The sequence below is a fragment of the Pistacia vera genome, unplaced genomic scaffold, assembly GCF_008641045.1.
Source record: "Pistacia vera cultivar Batoury unplaced genomic scaffold, PisVer_v2 Contig460, whole genome shotgun sequence".
In the NCBI taxonomy this organism is placed as follows: Eukaryota; Viridiplantae; Streptophyta; class Magnoliopsida; order Sapindales; family Anacardiaceae; genus Pistacia; species Pistacia vera.
The window spans coordinates 1259437-1272925 of record NW_022196291.1 but is presented as its reverse complement, the minus strand read 5'-3'; the positions used below and the strand labels follow the sequence as shown (position 1 = coordinate 1272925).

General features: G+C 35.4%; 1 protein-coding gene across 1 annotated transcript; it reads right to left on the bottom strand.

Moving 5' to 3' along the window:
• Window positions 1-6420: 6420 nt before the first annotated feature.
• LOC116145167 (receptor-like protein 6) lies at window positions 6421-11303 on the bottom strand. The gene is made up of 3 exons (XM_031430601.1): window positions 9286-11303; window positions 6477-7094; window positions 6421-6424 (listed from the first exon to the last, which is right to left on the bottom strand). Exons 1-3 carry the CDS (start codon window positions 11301-11303, stop codon window positions 6421-6423), a joined length of 2640 nt encoding a protein of 879 aa, XP_031286461.1.
• Window positions 11304-13489: the final 2186 nt, after the last annotated feature.

The window sequence follows — 13489 nt, the reverse complement described above, 5'->3', positions numbered from 1 at the left end:
TCACCAAGGAGCCAGGAGCAACTGAAGACATATCCACACCATCAAGATGAAGATATCTTAGTTTTGTTAGATTCTGCAATTGCTTATTGAAAACATGTTGGCTGAGTTCTAGTAATTCAAGCCCCAGGTTACCAGAAAGATCAATTGAAACAAGTTCTGCTAGGTGATAGATTTCAGTAGGTATTAGACTATGGAAACCAGAGAAAGAAAGGTTAAGATGTGTCAGTTTCATGAACTGACCAAACTTGGATGAGATAGTGGATCCTATGAAATCATTACAAGCTAGATTGAGCTTCTGGAGATGGTGAAGGAGGAAGAGACTACTGTTGTCATAGACAACGCCATGGATCCAACTAGAAGAAAGATCAAGGCCAATTACTTGACCTATGAAGCTATCACAAGTGACTCCATCCCATGAGCAGCAATCAGTACTCTCTTTCCAGGAGTTTGTCTTAGGATGAGAATATTCTTCACAATCATAATAAGAACTATTATCAATTGTAAAGGCGTTCTTAAAATGGAGTAAGGCAAGACTTTGTTCAGGGGAGCAAAGTTTTGTAGAAGGAGAAGAAGAATTAATAGACAGAGAAAATAACTCGAAAATTCAAGTACATGAAGAGGAGGCAGGGGAGTAGATTGTGCCACAGTAAACTCCACATGTTTTTCACTGGATAGAAAACAAAACAGAAACAGCTTAAAATTGTGCTGAGAGATGAGAAGTGAAGATGAAATGTCTATGTATTATATAAATAAATAAAAAGAGAAGGAAAGTCGATTTGCAGCTCAGAATTCATTTAATGTGGGAATGGAGGAAAGTCTTGGTCATGCATTGAGGTCTACTCCACCAAGTATTGGTCATCCATTAGTGAGGTACTAGTGGATAAATCAAATGCTTGTAACATTTCGAGAAATTGAAATTCTTCACAATATAATATTCGAATCAAACAAACAGGACACCATTTTCTAACCCTCAAATTGGTTTGAATCCCAACAGTTTGGGAAGATCCTATATGTTGTGATAGGCCAAATCCGGAAGATGAAAAATAATTATATGTCAATAGGAAAAAAAATAATAACCCACACAAAACACAAAATAATTTATGTGTTTCGGCTTTTAGCCTACATCCATGAGATCAAAATAGGAAAAGAATTTTATTGAAAATGGAGTGTACATTTGGTGATAACTCACTTATGTTTCTCTTGCAATTGGTGCCCATATTTATAGAATTTTTGTTTTGGAGGTCGTTGCATTTCAAAAATTGCGGAACCAAAAATCTGGAATTAAGACCATGGAGCCACTAGTTTAGCTTGAAAATATTAGAAATTGTTTAAGAGACATTAAGCACAAATTGTGTCTCCAATGGTGGCTTTAAATGTCACCAAAGAAGACCAACTTTAAGTTTCAAAACGTGATGAATGTGGAGACAAAGTCAATATAAACATAATCTAGCAGCACTATTCTACTTAATTTTAAGCCTCCATTTCTACATCCAACGTCTATCAATAAACTTTATGAGCTATATGCTTGATACTTTTATCTGCAGAACCTGATAAAAGGAGTAAAGACAAGCAGTGAGTATGAAAAACCTTACAATTTCTCTCTCTAATGTATGTTCTTCAATGTTTGTTTTAATTGACAGTAAGAATTTCCATGCGAATCAAAATGAAGCTTGTAGTAATGTAAATTAAATTAATTACCAAATTCAAAGCCGAATTGATGTATAATAATGACTCTAGAGGTATAAAACCATGTCTTGGTCATCCACTAGTGAGAACTGAGAACTACTCAATCAAAGTCTTGGTCATGCACTAGCTAATGGACAACAGTTCTTAAATGATTATTTTTTTCTTCGTTTGTCTTTGAACACTATCATATTTTATTTCAACTATTCTCCTTCTCTCTCTGGCTGTCAAAATTTTGACTTAGAGAAGAAGTTGGAATCACTGTGTTGCTGCTCAAAGCACATTCTAGGTTGTAATCTCTTTAGCATATACTGTATATGATTTAAACTGTGTGGTACCACAAAACACTACTATGTTTTATGCATTCCGTTCTCCACAAATTGGAGATGTTTATGAATATAATTTATGAGTGACATCCAGACCAAATTTTGATAATTTTCTGAATGAATCAAAATTGATTTTACTTGAGAAAAGAAAATCATGAGGCAGAGGGCGTAGATTCATAATCCCTGTATTGCTCATTATCACTTTCTGGTTGGGAATCCACATTGGTAGCCCACCATAGTGACTTCCAACTCAAAGATAAATTAAAATATATGGTACGAAGTTCTTTATTTCACTAATCGACTGAAAATTCCCATGAGTCGTGGGGTGTGCCCTTACTATTACAGCTTGTATACCAGTATCAAGAAATGGAGACAACTTCAATTACAGCTGAGTACTATTACAGCTTGTATACCAGTAACGGGGCATTTTATAGAGCAGAATATTTTGGCTTCCCATCTAATATTAGCTTACCATCACTAGCTTGAAGTACTTCATAACCCAAATTAACATGCGATATATTTGTCCCAGAAAGACTATAAGAAACTGAAATCATTTCGGTTAAACTTAGCTTCTCCAGCAATGTAAGGCGGAAAACATCTTTTGGAAACTTGTTGTGTAGACCAGTATCACCGAAGTTCACCAAAGAGCAAGGTGGAACTAAAAACGTATCCACACCATGAAGATGAAAATGGTGGCTCAGTTGTGGAGATCCAAGGGCAAAACTATCAGAAAGATCAACGAAACAAGTTCAGATAGGTTTAGATTTCAGTTGGTGTTGGGCCATAGAAATAGAAGAAAGTGACGGCACCACAACGGAAACGCCTGTTTGATAACGGTCAAGATAATGACTACTTGTTAAAGCTCAAGGTAATGTCCGTTAACATACATCCACTAGTTAACAGCAAATCTAACGTTCGTTAATTAACATCGAACAAGCATCCGTCATGTAACGGTAGTCAAACGACTGTTATTAACGGCAAATCTAACTCCCACTAGTTAACGACGGGTCTAATCATCGTTAAGAAAGGGTTAATCTAACGTTTTGGATTATATTTTTTCTTTGGGGTCTTTGTACTTGAAATATCTTTTACTTTTTGCTTTAGGATTGGTGATCTCGTTCTTCATGTTTGTGTTTTGAATTCTAAGTTAAAAATTATTATTGTATTTTAATTAAAAAACTAATTTTGTATATAATAAATACAAAAACTAACTATATAAATAATAATAAAAATATATTTATTTACTTTTTACTTTGAATATAGTTATTCTAACTAAAAAAAAAAAAAAAATTATTGTCAGTCAACACAGTTTAACGTTGGGTCAATAGTGGATCAATGCCACTTAATTACTCCAAAACTCATCGATGTGACCACTTAATTTGTTATAACTGAGATCCATCTAGTATAATAATGGTAAAGTAAATAACTAAGATGATATAGTCCCATTGAGGGAGTTAAATAACTTAAGAAATTTTAAATTTGGAGGCCCACTTACATGACAAGGAATTGGACCAGATAGTTGATTAGATGAGAAATAAAAAAGAAAGTTCTCTTAGATTGAAAAGAGTATTTGGAATTCGACTGGCCAGTTGATTATATGAGAAATCTAATGAAGAAAGCTGTTTTAGATTGAAAAAAGTATCAGGAATTGGACCAACTAGTTTACTCCTTGAGATATGTAATGAGGAAAGTTGTGTAAGGTTGACAAAAGAATGTGGAATTGCACCATTAATGAAATTATTTCTGAAAGATCTAAATAAGTGAGATCGTAAAGATTTGAAAGAGAGGATGGAGTGTGAATAGTATTGTTAAATGAGAGGTCCAAATGATTAAGTTGTGTAAGGTTACCGAGTAAGGTAAGAACTGACCCAACAAGAGTGCAATTACAGAGATTCAAATATATAGCTTAAGGACATGAGATTGTCGATTGAATTAGGTAATTTTTCTGACAAGTACATGTCAGAGACCTCCAAAAACTTGAGTGGGCTACTCCAATTAACTCTGGAAAAACTAATTGTCAAGTCGAAATTATCTCCTAATGTAAGGATCTGCAGATTTGGTAGGTGGAAGATGCATTCTAGGAAGTTCCCTTGCAATTCACAGAGCCAGAGACTTAGAGAAGTCAGAGACAGAGATAGATTCGTCAATGAAGTAGGTACGGTGGCAAACATGTCCATCTTGTCAAGAGTAAGATCTGTTAGCACTATTAGATTTTGAACTAGCCTTTCCGAAACAAGCATTTCAATTATCAAATTCTTCTTCTCCATGTGATAATTGAATGAGAGGTCAAGTAAAACTAATTTAGACAAATGGGAGATTTCAAACGAAATATGATCACTAAAGTTTTAGACAGAGAGATTAAGGTGCGTCAAACTAAGCAATCGGTCAAATCCATAAGAAATTGGAGAGAGGTTGAAATCATTGTAAGCTAGATTGAGTGTTTTTAATTGAGGAAGGTGAAAGAGGCTAGTGTTGGATGGGATATTGCCAAAAAGCCAACTACAGCTAAGGTCAAGGCCAATCACATAAGCAACAATCAATATCATCTTGCCAAGACTTCATTTTTTAATAAGATTCATCACAAAAGGAAGAAGTGTTTTTGAAGAAAAGTGTTTCTTGAACTGGTGCCAAAGCAATATCATTTTCCACGCAATTAATGAAGATATATTTTTATTTTATTTTCTCAAACGCATAGAAACCTATATTTTTAAGTATAGCGGCCATCATGCATAATGGTTACTCGGATAACTGATGACAAATTCTATGACTTAATATTTGATACTGCAAATAGGCTTATGCATACTGCAGTATAATTAGTAATGCAAATAAAATTACTGTGAGTGTTTTGATTACATTGTATATTCATCTTCTGCTTCACTCTCGGTCTTCTTACGCAAACACAAACTTAATGTTTACATATAGATCTTGAAAATTATGGCTTTTGTTCGTAGGGTCATGTCATGCAGTGAGCAATGGGCTACAAAACTTCAATAGTCCTTACCATATATATCGATTTTCTTCGGCAAAGACAAACTTGAATTTCACGTGCCTTGACTACTATTAATATAGTTTGTTGTTCAGTTCATGCAGTGGAGAATGGGTCATAAGCCTCATCAATAATTTAATAAGCACAAAGTCTTGGTCTACTAATAATTAGAAAACAATGATGTCTATATTAACTCCACTCTCATGTTCTTATTGACATTCATTAGTAATCTCCACTGGATGACTTGATAGTAAAAGAGCAAAGGACGATCTAAGTTTACATAATCTTCCAAGTTCAAATCCCGCAACTCCTAATCGGAGATGGCCTAGAACTTGTATCCGAACGGTAGTTCTAAGATTCCGAGGGATTAGTTGAGATAATAATCTCATATCTCTAGTATATATATGGTTTATATTTATATCATCTTATTTAAACACAGTATAGTTGTAATTAAGGTTTATATGCAGTAAATTAAATGTTCTAAATGTTGCGAAATTTTACTAAACTGACAGTTTTTTTATAATTGGTACTCTATATATATGCAGCAAATTAAATTACTTTGTAACTTAATTTTTATAATTGTAAAGTAGTTAAGAAATCCATATATAGATACAAGAAACAGGGCAAGATTCAGGAGCTAGCTAGAGGGCATGAGTTCTGGCTATATATATGCATGGCTTGTTATCTTCTAAAAATCATTCAACTCATTCAATGGCTCATCAAATTAACATTCTAAAAATCTTATTAAACTCTGGCAATTACGTAACTCTTTATTAAATACTCATCTCATCGACATCATATATATTGAAGTCCAAGAGCAACATCATCTACTGTAGCAATTCTAACTCTTGCATATATAGGGTTTCTTCTCAATCGTGCTCTCACAGACCGTAGAATCATACATGAATATCTGAAAAGAACAAAAGGAAACTGATGAGTGATGATAGTTTTTCGAGTTTCTGGTGATCAAATAATTTTCCGAAATTGGCATTTAAAAAAAAAAAAAAAAAAAAAAACGCACACCGTTGTTTATAAAGAAGATTGGAACAGTACTCACCCCAGTTAGAGCATCATTCCCGCTTGGCCTCTTTCAAACATTCCTTTGCATCTTCTATTCAGATTTTCCAAGAATGCTTTTAATCATCCTTAGAAACCACTGTGGCTTTCCTGTAGAAAAAACAGTATATCCGATAAACAAGCCGAGCAACAGACCGCATCCATAACCCGTCATAATGACTTTCCAATTGAAACGGTTTGACTTATTGTGGTCTTCGTCATCATGGAATACCGATGATGATGGCTCTTCACATTTTTTCATCAATGGAAGTCCGCATAATCCCAAGTTGCCACCGAATGAATCATTTGAGAAGGTATTAAACTGGTTTCCTTGAGGAATAAGTCCCACAAGTTGGTTTTGTGAAAGGTTTAACTTTGAAAGAAAAGTCAAGCTTACCAACTGTGATGGAATATGTCCAACAAGCTTGTTTGAAGATAAGTCTAAAGATTCGAGAAGGGTCAAATTTCCTAATGATGAAGGTATAAGGCCTTTTAGACTGTTACGGGAAAGGTTCAGGAGTCGAAGTGACTGAAGCTCTCCGATTACTTTTGGAATCTCTCCGTCGAAGTAATTCTGTGAAAAATCAATGGATGTAAAAGTGGTAATTATTTTCTCTAGTATGATATCCCTGCCTTTTAGCGTCACCTCCACAGAATCTTGATAATACAACTTTTCACCCATGTAATTCAACTTCTTTATGGATTCGCCGTTAATCATCATAGCATTTAGATTTTCAAAGTACCTTGTAGGCAAAGGACCGCTAAATCTGTTGCTTGAGAGATCAAAGATTCTCAACATAGGGAAACAGCTATTATCACGATCAGAAGAATGCCATACAGAACCATAAAAGTTGTTGGAACGAAGAACAAGTACCTGCAATTTTGAAAGATTTTCCAGCCAATACGGGAAAGTATCATTTATTTTGTTGTTTCCAAGATCTAGAATTTCAAGCAGTGCACAGTTGATCAGAGAGCGTGGGACTGGTCCTTCTAATCCATTGTAATTCAAGTTAAGTGTTCTCAAATTACTGCCCTCTGTAAATGTTCCAGGAATTTTTCCATGCANTATAGATCTTGAAAATTATGGCTTTTGTTCGTAGGGTCATGTCATGCAGTGAGCAATGGGCTACAAAACTTCAATAGTCCTTACCATATATATCGATTTTCTTCGGCAAAGACAAACTTGAATTTCACGTGCCTTGACTACTATTAATATAGTTTGTTGTTCAGTTCATGCAGTGGAGAATGGGTCATAAGCCTCATCAATAATTTAATAAGCACAAAGTCTTGGTCTACTAATAATTAGAAAACAATGATGTCTATATTAACTCCACTCTCATGTTCTTATTGACATTCATTAGTAATCTCCACTGGATGACTTGATAGTAAAAGAGCAAAGGACGATCTAAGTTTACATAATCTTCCAAGTTCAAATCCCGCAACTCCTAATCGGAGATGGCCTAGAACTTGTATCCGAACGGTAGTTCTAAGATTCCGAGGGATTAGTTGAGATAATAATCTCATATCTCTAGTATATATATGGTTTATATTTATATCATCTTATTTAAACACAGTATAGTTGTAATTAAGGTTTATATGCAGTAAATTAAATGTTCTAAATGTTGCGAAATTTTACTAAACTGACAGTTTTTTTATAATTGGTACTCTATATATATGCAGCAAATTAAATTACTTTGTAACTTAATTTTTATAATTGTAAAGTAGTTAAGAAATCCATATATAGATACAAGAAACAGGGCAAGATTCAGGAGCTAGCTAGAGGGCATGAGTTCTGGCTATATATATGCATGGCTTGTTATCTTCTAAAAATCATTCAACTCATTCAATGGCTCATCAAATTAACATTCTAAAAATCTTATTAAACTCTGGCAATTACGTAACTCTTTATTAAATACTCATCTCATCGACATCATATATATTGAAGTCCAAGAGCAACATCATCTACTGTAGCAATTCTAACTCTTGCATATATAGGGTTTCTTCTCAATCGTGCTCTCACAGACCGTAGAATCATACATGAATATCTGAAAAGAACAAAAGGAAACTGATGAGTGATGATAGTTTTTCGAGTTTCTGGTGATCAAATAATTTTCCGAAATTGGCATTTAAAAAAAAAAAAAAAAAAAAAAACGCACACCGTTGTTTATAAAGAAGATTGGAACAGTACTCACCCCAGTTAGAGCATCATTCCCGCTTGGCCTCTTTCAAACATTCCTTTGCATCTTCTATTCAGATTTTCCAAGAATGCTTTTAATCATCCTTAGAAACCACTGTGGCTTTCCTGTAGAAAAAACAGTATATCCGATAAACAAGCCGAGCAACAGACCGCATCCATAACCCGTCATAATGACTTTCCAATTGAAACGGTTTGACTTATTGTGGTCTTCGTCATCATGGAATACCGATGATGATGGCTCTTCACATTTTTTCATCAATGGAAGTCCGCATAATCCCAAGTTGCCACCGAATGAATCATTTGAGAAGGTATTAAACTGGTTTCCTTGAGGAATAAGTCCCACAAGTTGGTTTTGTGAGAGGTTTAACTTTGAAAGAAAAGTCAAGCTTACCAACTGTGATGGAATATGTCCAACAAGCTTGTTTGAAGATAAGTCTAAAGATTCGAGAAGGGTCAAATTTCCTAATGATGAAGGTATAAGGCCTTTTAGACTGTTACGGGAAAGGTTCAGGAGTCGAAGTGACTGAAGCTCTCCGATTACTTTTGGAATCTCTCCGTCGAAGTAATTCTGTGAAAAATCAATGGATGTAAAAGTGGTAATTATTTTCTCTAGTATGATATCCCTGCCTTTTAGCGTCACCTCCACAGAATCTTGATAATACAACTTTTCACCCATGTAATTCAACTTCTTTATGGATTCGCCGTTAATCATCATAGCATTTAGATTTTCAAAGTACCTTGTAGGCAAAGGACCGCTAAATCTGTTGCTTGAGAGATCAAAGATTCTCAACATAGGGAAACAGCTATTATCACGATCAGAAGAATGCCATACAGAACCATAAAAGTTGTTGGAACGAAGAACAAGTACCTGCAATTTTGAAAGATTTTCCAGCCAATACGGGAAAGTATCATTTATTTTGTTGTTTCCAAGATCTAGAATTTCAAGCAGTGCACAGTTGATCAGAGAGCGTGGGACTGGTCCTTCTAATCCATTGTAATTCAAGTTAAGTGTTCTCAAATTACTGCCCTCTGTAAATGTTCCAGGAATTTTTCCATGCAATATGTTCTTCCGCAAATCCAATACATGAAGATTGATGCTAAAGTTTCCCAGACATTCTGGAATTTTGCCACTCAAATTGTTGTAAGAAAGATCAAGAACTTCAATAGTGCCGATATCGCAAATTGACCGAGGTATTTCACCTGACAGTTTATTGTTTGACATCAAAAACAGTGTCATGCCAAATGGTGGAATTGGAAGGGATCCTTCAATGAAGTTGGAATGTAGGTCAAGATATTGGAGATTCCATGGAAGCTGCCCTACACCTGGAAACTGCCCGACACCTTTCAGAGAGTTGTGGGAAAGATTTAGAAAAGTCAAGTTACCCATTCCCAATTCCCATAACCATGCGGGAATCTCACCCCGGATTTTGTTCGCAGAAAGTTCCAAACTATTCAGTTGGTTTTGACCTCTCAAGATGTATGGGAACTCTCTGATGTTGCAAAAAGATAGTCCTAACCTATAAAGTTTAGGAAAGGAAGAATTGGCTTTAAATGCGGTGCTCAATGACAGACTGTTTTGAGAAAGATCAAGAATTTGAAGGTTTTCCAGCTTTGCAAACATGTAAAGCTCTAGAACACCACTCAAATTGTTTGAAGAAAGTACAAGATCAGTCAGATTCTCAAGCTCAAAGATTGAATTTGGAATTGAACCATTCAGCCCATTATTATTTAACTGGATGACTCGCAATGAGTTCTGAAATTTTTCAATGTTACCCGTTAGCTGGTTGCAACTCAGGTCGATGTTGTTTAATAATGGAAGAGTATATAGCCCGGATGGTATTGTCCCATTGAGTAAGTTGGAACCTAAAGAGAGAGTGACCAGATTTTTGAGCCGACTTGCATGAGTAGGAATTGGACCGGATAGTCGATTCCAGGACACTTCAAATAAAGAAAGCTGGGTTAAGTTGAAAAATATATCAGGAATTTCACCAGTGAGACTGTTGTCTCTTAAAGTTAGATGACGCAGGTGCTCAAGATTGGAAAGTGAGGATGGGATAGAACCTGTGAAATAGTTATATGCTAGGTCCAAATAAGCAAGTTTGGTAAGATTACCAAGTGAAGCAGGAATCGAGCCATTGAAATGACAGTAGTAGAGATCCAAAGTGTTCAAGAACTTGAGAGAGCTGATTGCATCATCGGATAATTCTCCATCAAAGTTTGTGAAAGAGACATTCACAAAGCTGAGTGGGCTGCTCCAGTTACTCTTCGGAAAAACACCTGTCAAATTGATGTTAAATCCTAAATTGAGTTTTTGCAGGTTTGGTTGGTGGAAGATGTTGTCTGGAAAACGCCCTTTCAATAAACAAGATCCAAGACTCAAAGATGCCAAAGAAGAAGATAGATTTGACAAGGAATGAGGTGATACGGTAGACATGTCTACCTGATCAAGGATTAACTCTCTTAAGTTGGTCAAATTTTGAACTAGTCCTCTCAAGGCTGGTGTTTCAAGGATTACATAATTGTTAGAGAGGTCAAGTGAAACTAACTTAGACAAATGGGAGATTTCAAATGGAACTTGATCAAAAAAGTTTGCGGTAGAGAGGTTAAGGTGTGTTAAATTTGGGAAGCGATTAAAACTCGAAGATATGTGAGAGGAACTGAAATCATTGAAAGCGAGGTTCAGGCTTTGCAGATGAGGGAGAAGAAAGAGGCTACTGTTGGAAGGGATGTTACCAAGAAGCCAGCTGCAACTAAGGTCGAGACCAATCACGTGACCAGTCACCCTATCACAAGTAACACCATCCCATGAGCAACAATCAGTATCCTCCTTCCAGGACATTATTTTTGAAGAAGAAGGACACACTCCTTGACAAACGGGTTGGTCTGGGAAAGAATCACAATTGAAGGAAGAACCATTTGTGAAGGAAAAGAGTTGCTTAAATTGAAGCAATGCAGAAATCTGATCAGAAGAGCACAGTTCTCCATAGGCTAGTGGAAACAAGAACAATGAGAGGAAGGCACAGAAAAGTTTAAAAGACCATGTTAAGCAACTCATTATTAATCTCTGGTATGAAATAACAAGAACAAATGTCAGTATAAATAGATCAAGAGAATGAAGAATGAGTACTGTGCTAAAATCATCAATTAAATGAGGGAAAACTCTAGTAATTTACACCTAAGAAGTCTTGGTCGACGTTATAGAGTTCAAATATCATTTATCAAGTGGCTCCAGAGCAATTAAGAAGTGGGATACCATGAGCTTCTAAATCAAATTGGCATGGGGCCATAATGGAGAAAGATAAGGGAATACAGGATTGTGATGGTACGACGATAAAGATTTATGAAATATCATTTACAACTTCCTAAGGTTCAGAATTGTTTGAATTTAAAAGTGGGGTTGTGGTATTAATTATGAAACAGTTATAGATTGCTTTCAGTCTCATTCAATGAGGACTAATATTGCAATAGTATTATTGAGAATTGTCTACGATCTCATGGCAGCTGACCAAGGCTCTCTTTTGATGACAAATTACCAACATCTACATTGCCAGTCACTCATATCTTATAAATTCTCAGTTCTACAAGGATTAATTTTCTATGGTAGTGAGTTGAACATGAACTTATTGTTAGCATCCAAACCATGCTAGTATTAACCATCAGAGTGCACGAGATTAACCAATAAAAATCTGTAATTTGAAGAAATTAGCTATTCTGACATATTATTTAAGGATGTACTACATAGTAATTGATTGCTTGCACTGATTAAACAAAAGAAATTAAAGATGAAGAAGATGAAGTGTAGACCTACATTGCATCACTAGTTTGCAACAATACTCGCCCAACAGAACTTCTTGGATCCACTAATTTCTTCTTCACCCACGTTTTTTGTAGGGTGTTCATCTTCAACCATCATTACAACCCACTAAGGCTTTTCTGTTGAGAACACAAGATATCCCATGAATAATCCAAACACAATTCCACGTCCAAAGCCTATCAACACAACTTTCCAACCGAATCCATTTCAAGACTCTGCATCACCTTCTGATGTTGATGGTGGTTGCTGGGTCTCATTATCAGTGCCTTATTTATTTGACAAAAGAAATCCACACAATGCCAAGTTCCCACCATATGAATTATTTGGGAACGTATCAAAGTGGTTGTCTTGAGGTATGCGTCCGCTAAGCTGGTTTGTTGACAAATTTAGAACTTGAAGAAAATTCAATCTTATCAACTGCCACGGGATTTTCCCAGCAAGCTTATTTGAAGAAAGGTCTGAGGACTCAAGAGCAATCAAATTTCCTAGTAACAATGGGATGCAACCTGTCAGATTGTTTTGAGAAAAAATTGAAGAGACGAAGTGCATGAAACTTTCCAATTTCTCCTGGAATCTCTCCACAAAAGTTGTTATTTAAAAAATCAACGGTAGTAAAAATTGGAATGATTGTCACCGGTTGAAGCTCAAGCCCTTTCCATGTCAGCATCACAGAATCTTGGTAATATTGTTCACCCACATAATTCAACTTACGTATATAATAGCATGCTTATTGCTTACCACAACCCTGATTCGTACAAGCCTAATGTTTTCCAACAAAGTCATTCATGAATTTAGTATCAAAAAAAAAAAAAAAAAAAAAAAAAAAAAAAAAAAAAAATCAAAGAAATAGAAGTTTATATCAAAATGATCTCCACTTGGCATATGGTACTAAAAAACGGATTTTAATAATAATAAAAAATTCTAAAATTATTGGAGACAAAGCTGATTTTCTTTATAAAACATTATTGTTTCTAGATAGTAGACACAGACTTATGTTTAAATTATTGGAGAAGTCATGTAACCCATTCCCCACTACATGAGCTTAAGACCAAAAGCTATAAATTAAAACAAAGAATATTAAACAGCATTAATTCCTGCATAACATATCTCCATCAGCACCCCAGTCAATAATAAGATTCCAGAATTAATTACTTTGGCACCACTTGGAAAATGACTTTTGTGATCTGTTATAACTACTCACAGAAAGAATCAACCAAAATAGCAACAGATCAAGAACAAGAATCACACCAAACACACACAAGAACAACCAGATTTACCGTGGTTCACTTGCTCTATATTTGAGCAAGCTACGTCCACATTGAACTCGAGAATCACACGAACTCGCTGCACTAATACTGTCAAGATTACAGATTACACACACAGCAACATAAATCCCTCAAAACCCCCTTCTTCAACCCATAACTCAC